This window comes from Aythya ferina (genome assembly GCF_964211825.1).
Source record: "Aythya ferina genome assembly, chromosome: 5".
Classification (NCBI taxonomy): domain Eukaryota; kingdom Metazoa; phylum Chordata; class Aves; order Anseriformes; family Anatidae; genus Aythya; species Aythya ferina.
Window position 1 is genome coordinate 37,997,907 of NC_140301.1, and position 18,201 is coordinate 38,016,107.

General features: G+C 41.5%; 1 protein-coding gene across 20 annotated transcripts in view; it reads right to left on the reverse strand.

Annotated features, from left to right (window-relative positions):
• Positions 1-18,201, reverse strand: part of NRXN3 (neurexin 3) — a 979,419-nt gene that overhangs the window by 710,500 nt on the left and 250,718 nt on the right. For all 20 annotated transcript variants that reach the window (XR_014693677.1, XR_014693678.1, XR_014693679.1 and 17 more), the window contains exon 6: positions 12,079-12,240. Coding sequence is in view for 17 of the 20 variants with exons in the window: in XM_084521425.1 (XP_084377551.1) it covers positions 12,079-12,240 (162 nt within the window). In the remaining 3 variants the exon portion in view is untranslated. The remainder of the gene's footprint in view (positions 1-12,078; positions 12,241-18,201) is intronic.

An 18,201-nucleotide genomic window follows, 5' to 3' on the forward strand; every position in this document is an offset into this window, starting at 1 on the left:
TTAGCCGAGGAAATGGTCCTCTCCATTTTCCTCAGCTAGAAAGAGGGAGAGAATATTCCCCCCCCCCCCCCCCCCAACATCATCCTAAAGCCCGCAGGTGCCAGCAATCCAAATAAACGTAGAGCAATTAACAGAATTAACACAGCTTTAAATAGCTTGGCTCACCAGATGCAGACTCCTAGCAGGGTTCTATAAAATGTAAAGTTATTACAGATAAAACCATTAATCATCTGTTCAGAGACTTGTTCTAGATGCAAAACCCATTCCACTTAAAATGGCTAATAACCAGAAAGGCACAGATTTAACGGGAATGATTACGCCATTTCTAAACAGCATTTTTCATCTCTGCCACCTTTCCCAAACCTCTGTCTTCCTTCTCCTTGCTAACACTGCTACAGTAAGAAACCACCTCTGCTGGTATCATCACAGCTACCTCTCTTTACCAGGGTGGTAAACCTGGACACAACCTCTCAGTTACCTCCAGCCTGGCCAGAGGAGCTGTGTGACTAGCACACCATGCACCACTGCTTTCCTGGATGCAGTTATTGTTCAGTTGTGTGTCATCAACCCCGTGCAGCTCACAGATAATTATTGCTCTCCTTCCAGTGCTAAGTACTCAACTGCTAAGATCTGTGCTTATGAATCAGAAGCATGAGTTTTCTCTCTCATGCTGATGTGAAGTCACCAGTAGCCATGGTATGCTATACAGCAATCCTACTGACATCCTCCTAAGACCTAATAAAACGAACGCATTCCTCTTTTTGTGGTACATCTATATCTTGCTAGCTACAAGGAGCAGGGGCAGGGGAGCTGACCTTAACTTATCTCTGAGCGCTGAACTTACCATTTCTAGCACCTCCACTTACGGAACTTATGGCTCAAAGAGTACAAAAACTTGTGGCAAGCAATTCAGAGCTTAAATTGCATCTTTCCATAGATCTGCATTATGCTCACTGATTTGCTTAGGGACCTGGATACATCCAGTGTTCATTCTGAGCTAAATCAATTCTGCTGGTACAGCTCGAAGGAGGAAGGAAGAACAATGCCAAACTACAGACATTCAGTGAAACAGACAACATCAATAGTAGAGCAGAGCCAGACAGCAGCAGTGACAAAGAATTAGAACAGAAAGAAAATCAGAGACAATACAAAATCTGGTTGTATCAGAAAGAGCTCGCTGCCTTTCCCATGCAGTTCATGTAACAAATGCTGCCCAATTACTGCTGCCTACATCCTCCTGTCCTACTCACACTTGACAGCTAGCTGGCTCCCTGCTACAAAGGGAGTGGTGGACCTGGGAGGAGCCCAGCTCACCCACTCAGCATGCAAACCTCAGCAGCCTTGCTTGCCTGCCTTACTGGCAGCTGCAGCAGATTGGCTTTTCAAGGTGGGCAGCAGCAGCTCAGTTTTTCCCTACTGCACGCAATACACACACACACGTACACAGACTTCAAAGCAATAGCACAGCCTTCAGCATCAGGCAAGATTTGTTTAGCGGCTGCTGTTCCCAAAAACATAACACTTGTCAATTGAGAAATAAACTAGTATAGCCAAAAAAGCCCACACACTAATTAAAGCTCTAAAAATCAAAACCCAGCTCTTGCATACCACAATTGAATGATCACAACCTACCTGAAAGCGCAGCTAGACCATAATATTCACTGCTGGCCACCTCTGTATTTGAAGATTGCAATAAAATGAAGACTCCAACAGAACTAAAAATAATTACCAAGAAGGCTGAGGACTGGCTAAGAGTTCCAAAAGCATACTGACATGGGGTTAAGTTACAATTTTTAGCCTTAAACCCAGTGGTACCTGGTCCTGCTGCTGCAGGCAGCAGGTATTTTCAAAAGCAACATAACAAGTTCCACGAAAAGGAAGTGTGTGTGGGGATACAATTAGAAAAGGAGCAGAGTCCTTTTAGCTCTTGAGCTTGGAGCAGCCACTCAAATACAGAAAAGTGTTTCTCCTATCACTATTACAGCTCTGTCAAGAGTCAGAGGCCTTATCACAGCACTAGAGGATGTACCGAGCTGTGTATGCTCCATGTCATTAACTCTCTGCCTGCTGAGTTTTCAAACCCTAAGTGCCAAAAGAGTAAGTGCATTCACTTTTCGCCTTCCTTGGTGATGAACATCACAGTCACTCCTAGGCTGACACTGCCTGTTATATACATTTAATTAAACAATTCTGCAACTGAAATTTTCAGCTGAGTTTGGTTTACAAATACTAGTTTATGGTAGATCCTGCCTCTCCAAGCTCCCTGTCTGTATTCCTGTCTGACAGTATAAGATTCATCCTTAGAAATTTCTTTAATGCAGCATAAAGGATGACAAATAAAAGAGTGTCTCCTACTCTTTTTTCTGACTTGTCTCACCAGAGCCAAGAGTCCTTTAAGCTCAATGAACTACCAAGCCAAGCAGGGCAGGAGCAGCTCATTTTACTTTCATCCTGTGCTGAGAAATCAGGCTTTGGACAGCTGAAGTTAAGATCACACCTGATAAGCACCACCATCAGTAAGGACGGGACCACATTTGGCTGATTTCCATAAGAAAAAGGCAGCCAGAAATCTTTTTCCACGGTAACCTCCATGACTATCACCACTGCTCTGCTGACCACTTTGGACTCAGCCATGTTTGTCCATCAAACAATTGTACCCTGTCTTAGTTGGCTAACTCCTGAATAGAAATGGATTAGCCCACATAGATTTATAAGGATTGTTGTTTTCACATCTCCATTCTGGGTTTCCAATTACCTTTATTATGTGCCCAAAGCACAGGCTATATTGCTCTGATCCTCATTACATTTTCTAAATTTGCCCATACGGATACAGTTCTATACCTGGAAACACTCATTTTCTGCAGAACAGCACACGGCGCATCCCCTGCAGGTACAGAAGCTCAGCAGGAGTTAAGTTCGTTACGCAGGAAAGAAAAGCCTGCTCCTGATGGCCCTGCTGCAAAGCCAGCCCAGGTGGCCCTAGCACCAGGACTGGGGATCACGTATGGATGGCTCAGTCAGGACCCTGTAACTGGCTGGGTACCCTGCCCAGCACTGACACCAACTCTAGAGCCACATGTAGAGAGTTAGACCTGGTTAGAGCACACAGTGTTCTAGCTCCGTAGATTAGCTTATGAGCTCTGTGGTAGGACATTCAAACAACTGTAAAAAGATGCCTCTTATGCCTTCTGCGCAGAAAGTTCCAACATCTGTTGGCTTATCCATGCTTTCTTTAAAATGTATGTTCAATCTACATATGTACTTCATTAATCAGAACGTTTACAGAAGAAGTTAGTGGCCAAAAAGTAAGGTAACTTCAGGAACTCAATGCCACTGAACTGCTGACATATTCTTTAAATTAATCCCCCAACATAATGTATGCACTGGGACCGACCTAGAATGCCGGGAAGCTGCTGTCTACCTGCTGATAAGAGTTCCAGAGAGTAAGACATTATAATAAATGTGACCTTTAATAAAACCTGTATTTGTTTAATGTGGACAGAACCATCCTAAAACAAAACAGCTTGTATTTCTAGGCTCGCTGTCACTAGATTCTGTAGTCTCTGCTATGAATTTCATTAAAGAAAAAATTCAGGAGCCAAGTGATTTTTTTCAGTACATGTGATAAAATATCTCCTCTATCTCCTGCACCAAATTCAGTCAAAACTTCAGCTCCTTTCTTTACATCTCCCACATCTTACTAAGCACAAAACGATTCTGTCACTTCATTTTTGTACTCAAATTCCTTCACTAAGGACTAATTTCATGAGGCAATTTCAATTGCTGTCCTGCTTAACAGTCCAGAGACAATCACTGAACCTTCATCTACCTTCTCTTTGTTTACACTGTTGTTCTAGTACCAGCACCATCTTTGCTGCTCTGAACTGCCTGCCATTAGGGGAGGAACTGTCTCCGTAGGTCTTGCTGAGTCAGATTTTCTGTATCCCATCTCATTTACAACAAAATAAATACCAGCCTTGTCTTTACTTAATTGTTTCTCTTCCCTTCATTGCCCCTGATTTCTTCACTCGGAGGTGCTGCTTGGTATAAATGATATGAAGCACTCAAACAAGAGCGCACTTGTGGCTGAGTAAATACTTTCCATGGACATATGGGCAAGTCTTGAGCACACTATTCTTCCACTTCATATGTGGTCTGAAAGATCTGATGAAAGTGTAGGCAAAAAAGTTGTCAGAAATAAACACACAGTTTGATAGTATCAGGTGAAGCATAAGACCTCACTAGGGGTTTGAGAGCCACCAGCACAGGGAGCCCCAGTAACTGCATGGAGGGTTGCAAGGGACACATAATGGTCCAGTCAAGGCTGAGCTCAGGGACATTCCTGCTTCAACTTACCCATGTTTTCTTGTTCCCAGCAGATTATATCTATATATATGTATATATCTCACACCTACAAGGTCGTACGTTGAACAATACAGTGCTGCAATACTTAGAAGCTAGGGCCACTGTGACCTGAGGATCATCATCTGGGTAGGCTGTTCACTTCATGAACTGGCACTAAATCACACAAAGAGCCATGTCCTTGACTCCCTGCCAATCTTCTGAGTCCTCCCCTTACAGATTGAACAGTAAATGAGGATAGCTTGTCGTTTTGCAACAAACCCTCATCCAATATCATTATTTCAGCAAAACACTTGCTGCATATGCAAATAAGCCAAGCTGACAAAAGTTCTCTCCTGTGTCATGCATGATGCAAGGCAATAATGCTGGTAAAAGCCTTCCTTCTGTAACACAGGCAAGAGCTAAGCTATGCAAAGAAAAGAACCTTTGAATACTTCCCCGGCTAAAGCAAATCTGCAGCACTGGCAGCACACTCATACACCTGACAAGACTAGTTCCTGTGGGCTGGGCCATTAATCCTTACTAAAAACGTGTCATGAGAATGTGAAATATTAACCTCTGGAAAGCACATACTTGAATGAAGAGTCTCCCCAAATCCAGCAGAAGTTTTAACTGGGTCCGTAACTGCAAGGAGATCATTTCCATTTCTGGTCAGACACAGAAGAAGTCTCCTAATATGCGCTATGCTTGTGATGCATTTCCTTCAGAACAAAGCATTAGGCCTTGCTCAGGTTCAAAAAAATAGCTGCGAAGTCCACTGTTTGGACTGATCCTGATCAGAACTGATCTCTTTTCAACAGTCCCCAGCCTCACCACCTGTTGCTCTGATCACTTTGGAGTAGAATCTGCTCTGGATTTCTCCATTTCCTCACCTGAGCTAACCCTTAAGAGAAAGTGAAGGGACATTTCATTCCCATCAGCAGCAGTGCAGCTGGCTAGGTAAGATATAAGTACATTAAAGGAGGCTGTAGGGAGGAGGGGGTTGGTCTATTCTCCCACATGCCTGGTGACAGGATGAGGGGGAATGGGCTAAAGTTGCGCCAGGGGAGTTGTAGGTTGGACATTATGAAGAACTTTACTGAGAGGGTTGTGAGGCATTGGAATGGGCTGCCCAGGGAAGTGGTGGAGTCACCATCCCTGGAGGTCTTTAAAAGATGTTTAGATGTTGAACTTAGTGATATGGTTTAGTGGAGGACTTGTTAGTGTTAGGTCAGAGGTTGGACTCGACGATCTTGAGGTCTCTTCCAACCTAGACAATTCTGTGATTCTGTAATATACTTTTACAGTAACCTGTATGTGCCTTCTGCAAACTTCTAAATATTTTCTTGTTTTTTTTTTTTTTGTGTGTGTTTTTTTTTTTTTTTTTTTTTTTTTTTTACACTCCTTCCTTTCACATTTCCACAGGAATGCACGAAGACATCAAAGATTAAACAAGAAGAAATCAGTAAGTGTTACTGGTAAAGATGAAAATTCCCCACAGGAACAAGGTTGCAGTAATTCCAGGAACATCCAGTATCCAGTAAAAACATCAGTCAGTTGTGACTGTCAGTTCACTGTGCTGAAGATATACTCTGTTCCTGCCAAGGAGGAAGTAAAGAGCAATGGAACAACAAAAAAAAAAAAATGGAACTACAGGTAGGATGTCCTTGTTCTATCCATGGCTTTCCACCAGTGACAAGATATACGATGTTGACCAAGTTGTATCACATCTGTGCATCAAGTTGTGGGCACAGATGGGCCCTATGAGCTAATAATGTTAATCATCATCAATTACAATTTCAGTGCAAGTATTTACTATGTAAATGGACAGAGTGCATCGAACTCTATACCACTGGATTTTCTATGTGAGATCTTTGCCATTCACAAGGATCACAGTTTAGAAAAAAAATAGTCCATTGGACACTAAGCAAATATACCCCAAAATCAAGCTAAATGCTTTCTACATACTCTATCTGCATCACAAAAACTCACCTCTGACCTCTGATCTCCCACAGACACTACCTAGAAATCTGCATCCTCTCTCTTCTTTGCTCCCTGGCTCTCAGTATGGATGTAGGCTCTGTGTTGGAATGACTGCCTTGCCTTCATTTTACAGAAAAAATGTTCCTCTTTTCTCTCATCCTTGCTCTATGATTCCCTAAAAAAGCCACTAGCAAAATTAACCGAATCAAATGCCTTCTCCAGAGAAGCTAACATTCATCACACTGTTAAATGTAGTTTGGGGACCATGAAACACAGAAGACATTTATGCCTGGTTTGAGTGGTATTATCGATTTTTTCCTACACTTGTGTATGGGGTAAATTTTACTCTAGTAGTTATACCTGAAAAAAAAAATAAATAAATGAAAAATAAGAGGCCATCATGATCCTATCTTTTATGGTTACAGGATGCTGCGTGCATGTAAGCATACAGGCAAGCAAAACAAGGCAGGCACAGTGCCACTCCTTCAGGCAGCACACAGGTCAGGCTGGGCAACACACATTTCTCTGGTATAACAAAAATGTGCATTTAAAAACAACCCTTCACAAACACTTTCTTTTTCAGTGCTACCAAAAAACACAAGGATAGATGGACAATGAGCTTCAGCTCCCAGATGTCCAGTTCAGGGAGCATCTTGCCCACCTTGACTTCATGTCACGGCACACACTCATACCAGAAGCAGAAGGTATTCTTTACTGCACACCAAAGTCTTGCAGGATTCATGCCCAAGCATAGAATGTATGTTGGCAGCCATCAGGCAGCCTGGGAAATACCCTATTGCCCAAATAAACAACAATATAGCCTTCCTGACTCTGAGCTAATAAACAAATACTGAATGCAAACCACCCTTGGAATTAAGCTTAGAAATATTATTTGATGAGAAAACACGTTTATCTCCCCACCCTCCCGTTTGAGGCTATTCAGGACTCCCTCAGCTTCTTGCTTCCAAGTGCTTCCATTCCCACCTCTAAATTAAATCTTTCCAGCAATGTGCTTTTTCTTAATCCACTAGCAAATTACAGCAGCAATTGCTCAAAATGTTGAGCATCTGTTGCATCTCCCAAGCCACTGTGTTGTTGTATTTCTACAACAAGGGTACTCAAAAACATGGTGAAGGTCTCGTTGCACCAGATGCTTGATGGGTGCACAGGGAGACGCGATGCTTGATTCTCCACAGGCAAAGCCTAGAGGTCCAGCAGCACAGCGACCCACCACTGCAGGGGTAACGAGACTGGAAATTAAGAGTGAGGGGCACCTAAAAACTTCACAGGCCACTGGATCTGGATATTTAGGAATGAAGGCCATCATCATCAGGGCTGTTCGGGATGCCCTGGCCAGGAATAGTAACAGGAGATGAAGATTAAGTACAAGACTTATTCTGAGGAGATGAATCATTTTCAGCCTTTGGCTATGCTTTGTCTGCCTCTACACAGTTCCATTAGCCTCTCTCCCCCTGCTTTTTTTTTTTTTTTTTTTTTTTTTAATTACTAGAGTCCCAAATACAGATAAGAAACAGACTGGTCCCAGCACAATAGAGCAGCTGGAGCAACAATGCCAGACCAACACACGTGGGCAATTGCCATCCACATCGTAACTGCCTCCGCAGCACAGCAGTGAAATCCCTCACGCTGGTATCTGCTGACTCACCACCTCCTTTTGTGCATTCCCCGGGCTCTGTTAAACTGCTGCTCTGGAATGGGATCTTGGGCACCCAGGTGCTTTTGGGCTACCTGGTCTCCCTCTTCGGGAAGGGCTCTTCTAACCAAAATGTCCTCTGTCTGCCCTCTTTACACTCAGGCTGTTTCTCTCAGCCTCCATTTTTTCAGCCCTCTTTCTATGTGCACCTCCAACCTCCTCCCCAGGGTGACACTCCACTCAGAAAAATCTGTCCCCTAAACAAAAATCGTACCATCATTAACGTTACTCATGCAAATAGGACTGAAAAAAAAGACCTGGCTGGTAGATAGCATCCGAGATGTATATGCAGCAACCAGGCACACTCATGAACCATTTCAAAATCTGGCTCCTGGCAGTCAAATTGCAGACAGAAATGATCTGAGCTTTCACAGCTTTCTCCCATCACGGCCAGATGGTGCCTGACCCCTGCAATCATTTCTGCCATATTCCACCCATATGCAAACCTCACTGCTTCCATCAAGCTGTTAGTACCAATAAACATTTTTTAGAACTGAGATTTTAATAAAGCATTGATAGAAAAATGTGAGTATTTCATAAATTGTCTCACACATCCATCCTTTAGGGACCACCTTAGGCTCTTCTAAACCATTTCCATCTGTACTAAGCACTGCTCCCAGTAAATCAATCCGAATGGCTGGCTCCCTAATAGAGCCTTGGGAATATTCTGATTCTCTGCCTTCCCAAATGATCAGAGACTGAAATCCAGTTTTCCCTTTTTCCCTGCACAGTCAAACTTCTCACTCAGCCTCTCTTCATATCCAGCCCTGATTACCAGAACCTCCTCCCTGAGGCTCTCTAGTACAAGCACAACATAGCTGTTGGCACTGTGTTTCTTTTCTACCTCGGTCTGCCCATCCAGGTGTTCTCAAATATTTAAGAATCAGTGATTGGAGTTTACCCACTCATTGATTCTTAAAGCACCATCACTCCTTCCCCGACACCCACTGAGAAAAACGCTGCTGCCCACTTGGCTCAGGTATGCGCCTGTACCTGCTCCTACCCCATCTCTATACCTGGTTTCCTCCATGACTGACAAAATATCAGATTCTCTCCAAAGTTCCTCTGGAGTGATTTATCTTAAGACTGATGGTCCAGAAAGCCTTAGATTTTGCAAATACGAGGCAATGCCCATGTTTGATGTCTATGTACTGCACTATTTGCATATTCTGCCTTTAAGTTTTAATGAAAAAAAGCTATTTTTTCCAGTCTTGCTCCCTCATTACAGTGCCAGGTACATTGCAACACTACCAGGATAGTTGCAGAGATCTGTAAAACGCAGTATACCATACAATAGGGCATAATTAATTTGTATTAAAATGTTAAAAAAAAAAAAAAAAAACACTTCAAATTCAGTACATGGATTTATGATTTGGGTATATTGCAAGATATACTCTGTGGTGAAAGGAGGATACTTTGGCTCACACAGTTTGAGAAGAACACGGTCACCTTCACCAGGGCTTATCTGGATAGTGCAGCCAGGGAGCTCCGAGGAACCTCTGAGTGGCCAGGGTCCTCCTAGCCAGGGATTCGACTCTGACCACGCAAAGCAACCACCCTAACAGAGCTGCCCAGGCTTCTCCCACCAACCTCAGCTGACTGGAGAAGCCCTACCCAGCTGCAAGGGGGCAGGGAGAGTCATTAGGCACTCTGCCCCACCGCAATTCAGCGCCTGGATGAAGTAGGAGGACAATGCTCCACTCGAGGAGCCCTTAGCCACCCCTGTGAGCAGTTTGGTTGCTGTACTGGGTGGCTCACACAGCCTAGATGAAACGAGAGGTTAGAGGGTGAGGACAGAAATTTTCACCCCGAAGTCTGCATCAATTCTTTGCCTTCCCAGGAAAAATATTTGTTGTTACGGTCTATCCTACCAGTAGTACCAGTGCTAACTCATCCTGGGGCCTAAGGACTCTGTAAGAACCATGGGCTGGCAATGCACAGCATTAATTACAAATGTGGCTTTCATTACATTTCTCCATTGATCCCATTTCCAAGCGTCTCCTCATCACAATCCTGCACTGCACATTTATGTTTGGTGAATTATATATACTTGATGTCCTCAGAAGCCATTTTGCACACATTTCCACAGCAGCTGAAAGCACCCATGGGCCACTACTAAGAACAGGTTGCTATTAAGCAGGCTGTAGCTCAAAACCAGCCAGCAACAGCCTGTCTGTAAGTCTAGACAGTTCCTCATACACATCTCCTGTCACTGCCTAGTCAAGTGAAGATTACAAAGCACATTCTGATTATCTGCTTTCTCCCTCTTCCTCCCATTCTTAAGTGGTTGCTTGGTTTTTCTTCACACAAAGTATTATAAGGCTGGGACGGCTATGTAAGCAGCTCTTAGCACATTGTGCAAGCTAATAGAATACAAATGATTATATAAATAATAAAGCTGCTGAAGATTTTCTTGTCACTGCTTTCTCTGCTCCATTGGCTTGACTTAAAGCACACATAAAATGGCCTCTGCTAAGTGTTATGTTCATAGCATCCATAAATAAAATTAAGATCCTGATTTAAAGAGACACTAAGAAGCTGTATCGCCTCTTGATTTCAATCTGGGATGCTCAGTGCCTATGAAAATCAGGCCCAAGGCTCTAAGAATGAAAACAGAAAGATTTGATGCCTGTATGACAGCTCGTGTTCAGCAGGGCAGTTCCATTTCCTATGTAAGATGCTCACACACTCATTTCCAGCATACGTGCATCTCCTTCACTAATGCAGAGGTCAGGTAGGACAGCAGCTCCAGACCGACAGCCATCACTCACATCAGCAGACTGGCACGTGAGGTACAACCCCTGACACCACAAGTCAAGCATTTGTAGGATGGTAACTTGTCAGGCAGTTACAGCCCTGGAACAACATCTAGCTCAGCACGGCTGTTTCCGTGACTCCTGCATGAAAACTTGGCTCAGCTTTCCCTCTGATAGTAAATGTTCGCACCAAGAGATGTTATGGCATCCCTCCTGGCTGCATGTAAAATGAGACCCACCCTGCCACACCCTGTGAAAAACAGAATTACTATAAAATCACAACATAGGGAGTTTCTCGCAGCAAACTCTTATTCCAAACTAGCTAGGAAGCTGACTGACAGAAAACTTAAGCTGTTTTTTTCAGTTAGCTTTCTATAGTACATTTTGGGGATGTTGACAGATATCACCATTAATGACAGCGATCATCACAAATTCTGATAGGAGAATTAGGAAAGATGACAAATGCTGACGTCAGGCCACAGCACCTGCACACAGCATAACCCCAAACAACTGCACCAAGTTTCAGAATTCGGCTGTGGCTTCATCATTTATTTTCTTCTTGTTACTATTTTCAAGGAACACTAGTCTATTATTCTGGTTCCTGCTGCCAGCCAGGCACTCCAATCTCTGTTACCCACGTGTGGATTTTCTCAAAGTTGTAGATTAGCTATGTGACAGGGCAGGCAGCCAGCATGAGACAACATGGCTTTGGAAGCCGGCTAACTGTTCATGACCAATGCAGCAGCTCTCTGCTGCAGAGACTTACCAACACAGTGCACTTCAAGTCCACAGGCCACGTTACTGCTCTATCTGCATTATGCTCTCATGTTTCAACTCTTTTCACTTAATTTGCATACACATTTTATATTATCTTCATCTTTCAGTTTTGCAGTTTATTCTACCTATGTATCTTCCTGGAAAACTCACAACTGACTACATTCCTAGGTAAAATCCAGGAGCTTAAAAATGATCCCAAATATACTGCTAATGATAATTTTCCACCACAAACATGCTGTAAGCCATTTATCTTTTTTTGTTACTGTAATTTTTTATTGTTCTTGTAATTCAAGCACCAGAATTTTGATTCTGACCATAAGCTCATGACTTTTGCAGCTGATGCCTTCCGTCCAGCTGAATGACAAGTTTATCCTTACAGTGACATTGCAGTATCACCGTGAAATTTATCATGACAAAAAGACATTGAGTGTGCAATGACAGGAGGGAAAAAGTAATGATTTTGAGAAAGAAAAAGCACAGAAACAATAATTCATTTGAAATACTTACCTCTTTGAGGCAACCCATGAAGTTGTTGCTTACTGGAGAGCCAGGTAAGTCAGCAGTACTGGGGCTCCCTCCCACGTAGAAGAAGTCATCTGAGCCCAGCATGGTGTAGTCCTCCTGTGTATAGCCCGTGGTGGTAAGGATGCCATCCACAGAGATGGTCACCTATTCAAGGGACACAATGGACAAAAAAATCCAAGCAATGACCTTACAATCCTGAACAGAACAAATCACCTCCCTTACATTTTTATGTTGGTTTTATTAAAGATTTTGTTGAGATTTGGTTTTTGTGTTTTTGAGAGGTTTTTTTGTTGTTGTTGCTTTTGTTGTTAGTTCAACCAAGCTCCATTTTCTGGTCTGCTTCACCCACAATGGAAATGCTTCAGCATCTGCTTCCCTTTCTGGTATATCAGCACTTTCAGGCTGAGCCAGCAGTCTACCCATTGAGATGCTTGCAGTCTACTCAGGCCAGAAAATGGAACTGTCCTTGAAAAAGATTTCTCATATTAGTTGATTTTATGATTAATTAGTATTTATTTTAATGATTACAGTTAGTTATGGTTGTTAGTAAAAGAAAAGCACTAATGAAGACGAGGTTGGTATTTTTTATTTTTTATGTTTCTTTTGCTCACAGCACACTGACGGTCATGCATTCAGGGAGGGGTGGGGAGAGGATCTCACTTTCAATACATTATGGATGTGCATGCCATGTACCTAGAGACACACACACCCGCCACCCACCACAAAAATAAAATTAAAAGAAAAAAAAATGTATTTTACAAACTAACTCAACCAAAATACAAATACAAAAGAAATCAAAATAAAACAATAAAATAAATCAACCGCACACCAATGAGAGAGAAAGAGAAAGAAGCAGAGATGAGAACAAAAGAAAACACAAAGCATGCACATACTGCGCTCTGATACATCATGCTATTATATCTGGAGCCCAGAAAGATGAGAGGAAAAAAAAAAAAAAAGATAGCAGAGAGAGTGAGAGAGGAAAAACTATTTCACACTCGCATGCAATCAAAAATAAAAATACCAAACAAACCCCATAATAATCCAACAAACTCAAAAACAAACAGTAAAGTCCCCAAAACCTCTAACCCCAAACACATGGCGAGTGAAGGGGAACAGAAGGAGAGGGAGAGAGAGGAGCAAGTGAATTTGATGTGTTTTGCTTATATGTTGTTAGTGGTTTGAAGGGAAGATGGAGGAAAGTATATTGAGGCCAGTAGGAGACGGGCGAGTCACCAGACGTGGACATGCCATGCAGAGTGTGTACTGAAACAAACAACCGGCTGAGCTCCTTTCGGCCACGGCAGGTGGAAAGTCAGAGAGAGAGAAAGTGAGAAAGAGAAGCAGGAGGAGAGAAAGAGGAGGGAGGGAAGTGAGGGAAAGTGGGGAGAAAGAGGACAACTCCGGCCACTTTGCCTATAAGAGCCGTTGCCACAACAAAAGGATGAGAGAAAAAGAGAGCCTTCACCACCACGGACTAGAGGCCCTGCAATGGTTCTGATCCAGAAACCTTCAGAGTTACAAAAAAAAAAAAAAAAATCAAAAGGGGATAAAAAAGAAAAAAGCAAAACTCAGAAAGCTAAACTCAAGAGCAAAGGAGAAAAAAATACCACTGGAATACAAAAGATGAACTGAAAAGGGAGGTGAGGAAACCAATGGAAGAAATGTCCAAACCCCATTTCCAGAGTATTTGTGTTTATTGCTTGTCTTATTTTTTTCCATTAAAAAAGAATAGTAAAGAAAAAGAAATGTGTTTTCAGTGAAATCAAAATAAAATTAAAGTAGTAAGTATAAAGGAGGGGGGATAAAGGGGAGTAGGGGAAGGAAAAGGCAGGTAACACACGGCAAACCCAAAAAAAGAGACAATAAGAATGATATCTACCAGACAATGTAGTTTGTTTACCATAGCGTGTCCAATGCCTGAGTGCTTTGCGGAAAAGGGGGAAGAAAGGAAATTAAAAAATCGTGAACAGAACGATTGTTAATTAAAATAACTAAAAGCAAAGATGAGTCGTTAGGGTGTTAGTACATTAGTTGGTTAGTAAAAATGACACATTGCATGAATGGTCTAGTGTTAGTCTTTCAAAAAAAGGCGTGGGGCACCTGACACACACAAAGTGAGAAAGAGGACAATATGACCAGGACTCTATGGGGAACCATGCCATCTACTCTGTAAGGAAGAAGGGCGCTGCCCAGTCTTCCCACCCTGGTATTAGTCATTAACTTCAACTCTTAAATACATTATCCAGGACTAAAGCAAAATTAAAGCAGTGCAATACTTACCTTGCAGATACCCATGAAGGTGCTTTCCCCAAGAAAGAACCTTTCCCTCACAGTTGCATACACCAGTTTTCCCCTCCAGCACAAACCCAACCATGACTCCCGCTTCTTCCACCCACCATCACCTCTATATTCTTGTTTGTCTTTCAGGTCTCACTATCCCCACGTGTCATAGAGAACCAGAGGCAGGCCAATATTTCTTTGTCTGGAGAATACAAATGAAGACAAGTCCAAGACTCTGAATCCGTCCTTACAAATTCCTCAGTCAGCAGGTTTCTTTACAGCAGGTGAGTTTGTGACTTTTAGGAGAAGCATACAAAAACGTGTGCACTTGGGTGTTTGTGTCACCTGAGCACATAGGGGTTGAACCTCTCCTCTGTTAGGAAGAAATATGTTGAGAAATTGTGTAGGATGAATTCTGTCACTTGCATCAAGGTTGGAAAACAGAAGATTGATGGTATGTATTGTGTCTCTTGTTTTACTGCATCTATATTACAGAGCAAGGAGAATTCATCAACTAGTGCTTTAGTTGAGTTTAGCACAGCTATGCTTTTCCAATCCCTCCAAAGGTACATGGATGCCAACTGCTTAAACCTACAAGTTTTTTGCTTGCTTTTTAGCAGCTGAGGAACTCAAGATCTCCACAGCAGATTTTGCACGGTGACTAGCTTCAGTGCTAATATAGAAGCGCAGCCTATGGAGGCTCCGACTCCTTGCCACATTGCGGTCACAGTTTTTAACAGTAAGTTACACAAGGAAGATCTATGCTGCCTCACATAAAATCCATCTTGCACATTTCAAAGGGTTGTGAATTGACATTACTGTGTTAGGAATTCCACTTTTATAAAGAAAGAAGTTGGGCTTTGCATGGGGAGGGAAGAGCATGCTAAAAATGACATGGAGTGTCAGCAGCAGAGCTGAAGACAGGGTTGGGAAGTCTGACCTTCAGTCTCCTCTGCTCCTCCAAACCACATTGCCCCTCTGAAAGTCCTGGTAAAATACAGCCATGATCCTATTTCTAGTAAAGGTTTCACACAAAGCAGAAACGGGGCTTAGTTTTAACTGAAATAATAAGATAAATAAACAAGGAGATTTGCTTTGACATTAACAATCACTACTCAAGGGAATCTGTGGGTTCACATGGTTTGTCTCTAAGGAGATTAACTGCTGTGATAGTCATTTGATAAAAAAAATAGGAAGCACTTAGTACTCTACTAGATTAACTACAAAACATTTAACAATTCTAAAATGTACTGGGCAAAAGTCCAGCTATTTAAAGATCTGCTCTAATTCCAGGAACAGCCAAAAAATTATGCAAATCCTCCTCCCTTCTCTCGTCCCCAAAAAGAGCAGAGACGACTAGATGGCATCTTAATGTTTCCAATAATCCATTTACCTGGACTTGTTTTAGCTTTGGATCATATTCTTGGAATTTCTAATTTATTTTAAAGTTTATGCCTTAATATTCATGGGCAATTCTTTGCTGTTGGGTTTTTGTTTAGTTGTTTTCTTTGAGGAAACTTGGACATAGCTGAAAAGAAGACTTCCAAGTGACCTATATAATGTTGCAAGTTTACAGGTCAATTTGTGTCAGGAAAGATGCAGAGTAGATAATTTATTACATACAAAATTACATAGAATGTAATGAACAAAAAAGTATACAACTTTCTACCTTGTAAATAATCTATTTTGATGTTAATTACATCTTCTGTATGATGAAATTACAGGACTTTACATAAATTAATAGATTAACGTTCATAGCCTTAAAAGGTCAACATACACAATGACCATTCTCAGTTGCATTCTGAAAAATGTCCATAGCCAATATTAACTAAATATCAGTCAAACTCATTTTCCAACTCTATCCTAGAGATTGAATGGTTTTAAGACTTCTTCATCCCCAGTAATATCAATTAGCAGTAAGAATGCACAGAACCTAACAGGAAGGCTAAAGCATTTAAGGCTTGTATTTATTGAAACCTGGTGTTTAAACTTACCAATATTTTTTAGATGACAGCTTTCTCGACTGCTTCTCCTTAAGGCCTCATCAGTTCCAATTTCTAGGTACTTTTAGATTCTGAGTAAATGTCATCATTTTGTGACCAAACTTAGGCAGAAGTTAAAACAAAAGTATACAGGGAAAACTCAAAAAAGGAAAAAAAAATCCAGCCTTATTGACATTTTTGGGTTGAACTGCATTCTAACATACCTATTGCTACAACTGGATCACAAATCATCTCTGCTATTTATTTTTATTTTATTTTGTTAAGATTGCTCTTTCTTTGGAAATATCAAAACTATCTTATTGAAACATCGTCTTTCTCGCCAAGACAAGTTGGACCCTTTAAGAATTCAGGATCACATGAAAATATTCACAGTCAATAGAACAGGAGGATTAGAAATTTCCAGTGCTGCTTAACTGGCAGGAGGCTCACCAGATTCCTTTTAATTGCCACAACGCTGTCCTGACCTAATCAAAGAGGCAGAGACATATTTCTGTTTAACCATGGACTCAAAAAATATGAAATCACTAGCTGAAAGATTAAGAAAAAGTGAGAGTTTCCCATCCACAGTTTCATCTAGAATCCTTCCCCACTTTCTACTTCTTCAAGATCCAAAGCAAACCTGTCATGAAGCAAGGATACATTTTGCTTCAGGCTCCTTTTCCCATTGAAAACTAATCTCTATCAAAAACAAAAGGCACAATTAACTAAAATGACCAGTAAAACTACACTGAGATATTCAGAGACCAGACATTCTGACACCATCTGAAAATAAGAAACACGTCAAACAAAGCAGTATTTTGGGCTCTTCCAGACTGACAGACCTCAACCAGTTGGTGCATCTCCCTCTACTAGACTGATGGGAGCATTTGCACAAAATAGGATCATTAAGACCCATCCACTGCATTAGAAATTAAATCTGCATCTGCGTATAAACTAGTGAAAATAGGCTAATCCTGCCATCAGCAAGAACCCTGCAGTCTCATGAAAGTTTGGCAACAGATTTGTCATCAAACAACCAAACATCCTGAAAATGTAGAAATACAGGAATTCACATAGGAAAGACCTTTACCCTCAAACCCAAATATTTAACAAACAGATGTAAAATAGCCACAACAGAAATTACCCACTAACATCTGTTGGTAAAGACCTTTTCTGGTCCCTGGCACTGATACTCACAGATAGGCCTATACTCACAAATATTTTTTTTTCACTACTGTAAAAAGTTACCATAAAAGCTGTTTTCTCAGCAAAAGATGTTATATTAACTTGAATAAAACTATTAATGGTTGTGTTAATATTCACATTAATGAGCAAATAGATCACTTTGTTGTCACAAATTGATTTTAAAATTTCAGTTTACAAGCTATTTCTGCTGCCTCTACCAATCAGCATGACACCAAATAACTCCTATCCACAGTGTAAGCCTCATTTATCATATGGAGTGAAATGATATATTCACCAGCTTTCAGAGCAAGGTTATTTAATTTTATCTTATGTATTTATGTCTCAATTTATATTTCATGAGAAAGGCTTCAGGATTTTAAGGCTAGCCTACTACCAAATACGTCACCTGGTAGAGTTGTCTGCTTAGAAAGGCAGCATGGAAATGTGCAAAATTAGTGGTAAAATCAGACCAAGCTTTTCCAAAGTGGAATTGTAGCGTGTTGGATTGGTCTGGGTTTGCTTGGCTTTTTTGATCCTTCCACTTTTCCAATTCTCACAGCCAACAGAAGAGTCTCAGACAGAGACACAAGAAATAAAGTAGAATCTCAGTATAGAAAGAATGGGAAAAATAAACAAAAACAGAACAGAGAATCAA